Source organism: Lathamus discolor, chromosome 22 (genome assembly GCF_037157495.1).
Source record: "Lathamus discolor isolate bLatDis1 chromosome 22, bLatDis1.hap1, whole genome shotgun sequence".
NCBI lineage: Eukaryota > Metazoa > Chordata > Aves > Psittaciformes > Psittacidae > Lathamus > Lathamus discolor.
This window is the reverse complement of record NC_088905.1, coordinates 2,889,735-2,892,424: the sequence shown is the minus strand read 5'-3', so window position 1 is coordinate 2,892,424 and position 2,690 is coordinate 2,889,735. Positions and strand designations below refer to the sequence as shown.

The following is a 2,690-nucleotide window of genomic DNA, read 5'->3' as shown; positions in this document are numbered from 1 at the left end:
ATGGAAATTAAGGAAAAAAAAAAGAAGGGAAAAATATCAAAAAATTAAAAAAAAAAAAAAAAAAAAAAGAGGACAAAAATGCCATTTGTAACGTTACAAACGAGAATCCAGAATGAGAAACATGGAGGGGGAAGGAGGAAAATGCCTTTTTTTCTTTTCGCCTTGTGTGTCAGGAGTCATGCAAGAATTTCTCAGGGAGGAGAAATTAAAAGGGAAGGGGGGGGGGAATAAAAAGAAACGAGAGAAAAACCCCCAGAGCCCCACACCTGCGAAGGAAAGAATAGTATTTTTTGTCTTTTTTTTTTTTTTGTCTTTTTTTTTTTTTTAGGTTTTTTTTTTTGTAGTTTTTTTGTTTGGACACAGACTTTTTGCATACCATCGATTCATTGGTGTATTAATGCACTTATATTCCCAGCTTTAAGCTAACATACAGTAAATAAATACACAGTCCAAGGAGGGAGCGAGGAGGAGGAGGAGGACGAGCCTGGCGCAGAGGGGAAGGAGCCGCCGCAGTTACTGATATCCCAGTGCAGAAGCTGAAGTTAGTCTTTGGCCGTAGAGCGCGTATGGCGAGTAGTAAGGTCCGGCAGCCGGCAAGGAGGGCACGGGCAGGGCGCCGGCCGTGGGCAAGTGGCTCTTGCCATAGGGATGGTACCTGTTGAGTCCCAAAGTGTGTGGGCTCCTCAAGGAGAGGGAGGCCGGTAACGTGTTGGGGCTCCCGGGGGCAGCGGGCGGGAGGTGGAGGTGGCAGGAGGCGGCGGAGCCCAGCCCGGAGGTAGGGTAACCTGCCAAGAGCTTTTCCGCCCCTGGCAGGGCCGTGTGGGTCCGTAGGTGGGTGAGCAGCTCCTCCGAGGTGGCAAACCTCTTGTCGCAGGGTCCGCTGGCAGACACCCAGTTGCATATGTGGGGCAGGGGGTCGTTCTGCAGCATGAAGCCATAGGTGTAGAGGGGGTGGCCGGGCAGGCTGGGGGTGCCGCCGGAAGAGAGCGTGGTGTGCACCGAATGCAGCGGGTGCGTGGGGTACACCAAGGGGTATCCGCTCTTGAGGCTGCCGGGGTCGTGCACGCAGCTGGAGCAGTTGCTGGAGCTCAGGTGCGAGGCGCTGTGGTAGCTCAGGCAATACGGGTCCCGGCATAATCCCTGCATGAAGGAGGGCGGCGAGGCCCCGGTGAGCGGGCTGGAGCTCGGCGGCTTGCCCGGCAGCCCCAGTGCCCCTGGGAGCTGGCTGCCCACCAGGCCCGGCTTGGTGGGGTCCAGCCCCGGCACGAACTGGGACGGGTAACCGGCGTAGGCACCGACGATGGAGCCGTGGTAGCCGATGCTGGAGGGTGGCAAAGGGAAGACCGAGTGCCCCGGCTTGTAGGGAGACACGGGGGCCACATGGCCGGCGGGCGGCAGGGCGGGGGGCTCCGACTTTCGGCCCGAAGGGGGCTCGCCGTGAGGCCCGGGCTCCGCCGCCCCGCGCCCCAGCCCCCCGCCCGTCCCCTCGGGGCTGGGTTTGCCCCCTTCGGGCTCCTTCTTCTCCTCCGTGCCCTTGGGGTCTGCGTGCTGCGGCGAGGCCCCGCGGGAGCCGCCGGGCGAGGCGGCGGCGTGCGGGGGGAACGGCGGACAAGCGGCGCTGGGCACCCGAAAACCGGCCTTGTCCGCGCCGCCCTCTTTGCGCTGCTCCCCGCCGCCCTTCGAGTAGGGCTTGAAGCTGGACTTGTCCTCGGGCGGAGCGTCCCCGCTGCCCGGCGGCTTCAGGGCGGCGGGGCGGGCGTTGGGCTCCTTCTCGGCTGCGGGCTGCCCGGCGGAGGCCACGGCGTTCAGCTTGGAGGAGGGCGGCGGGTCGGGTTTGCCGATCTGCGAGCAGGTCTGGGCCAGCAGCGCCAGCGGGCTCTTCTTGGCGTCCAGCTGCGGGCGGAGCGGAGCCGGTCAGGGGGGGGGACCCCGGCGGCGGCCCCGGCCCGGCCCCCCCCCCCCCCCCATCCCATCCCTCTCCCAAAATCGCGGGTGCGGCGGGGACGGGCCCGGCGCCGAAGCCAGAGCCGGGGGAAACGGGGAGCGCGCCCGGCCGGGGAGAAGAACCGGGGTGCGGTGTAAGGCTGGGGGGGGGGGGAACCGGGCTGCAGCAGCGGCGGAGGGAAGGAGACCGGGGGAGCGGCGGGCACTGACCTCGATGGGGCTGACGGGCGTGGAGGAGAGCGGCTGGAGGTACTCGGGGTGCAGGAGGTGGCCGCCGTGGGCGCTGAGCATCTTCAGGACGCGGATGGGCAGCCGGCTGGCCTGGCGCAGCGGGTCGGCGGGGGGCGGCCGGGGCGACGGGGCGCCCGCAGCTCCGCGGCTCGGCGGGGGGCTCGGCCGGGGCCCGCCGGGGGCACCGCTCATTTGGGGGCGGGCAGCAAGGGAGGGGGGGGGGGAAAGGGATGGGGGGGGGGGAAAAGGGAGCCCCGGGCTCCGCGGGGCCGGGCCGGGCCGGGCCGGGCGGGCGGCGGAGCGGCGGCGGCGGCGGCCCCGGCGAGACGAAACCCTTCCCCGGCCCCACCGACACGTCAAATAGCCCCGATGGCGGCCGCGCTCCGAGGGGGCCGGCGCCGCGCACCAATCCGCGGCCGGCCGGGCCCCCGGGGCGGGGAGAGCCGGCGGTGGGGGGGGCGAACCGCTGCTGCCGCCGCCCCGCTCCGCGCCGCCGCGTGGGGGAGAGGCGGTCA

General features: G+C 67.4%; 1 protein-coding gene across 1 annotated transcript; it reads right to left on the bottom strand.

Moving 5' to 3' along the window:
* Window positions 1-365: 365 nt before the first annotated feature.
* Window positions 366-2,406, bottom strand: ZNF703 (zinc finger protein 703). The gene is made up of 2 exons (XM_065659254.1): window positions 2,155-2,406; window positions 366-1,893 (listed from the first exon to the last, which is right to left on the bottom strand). Exons 1-2 carry the CDS (start codon window positions 2,365-2,367, stop codon window positions 514-516), a joined length of 1,593 nt encoding a protein of 530 aa, XP_065515326.1. The 5' UTR covers window positions 2,368-2,406; the 3' UTR covers window positions 366-513.
* Between the last annotated feature and the right edge of the window lie 284 nt (window positions 2,407-2,690).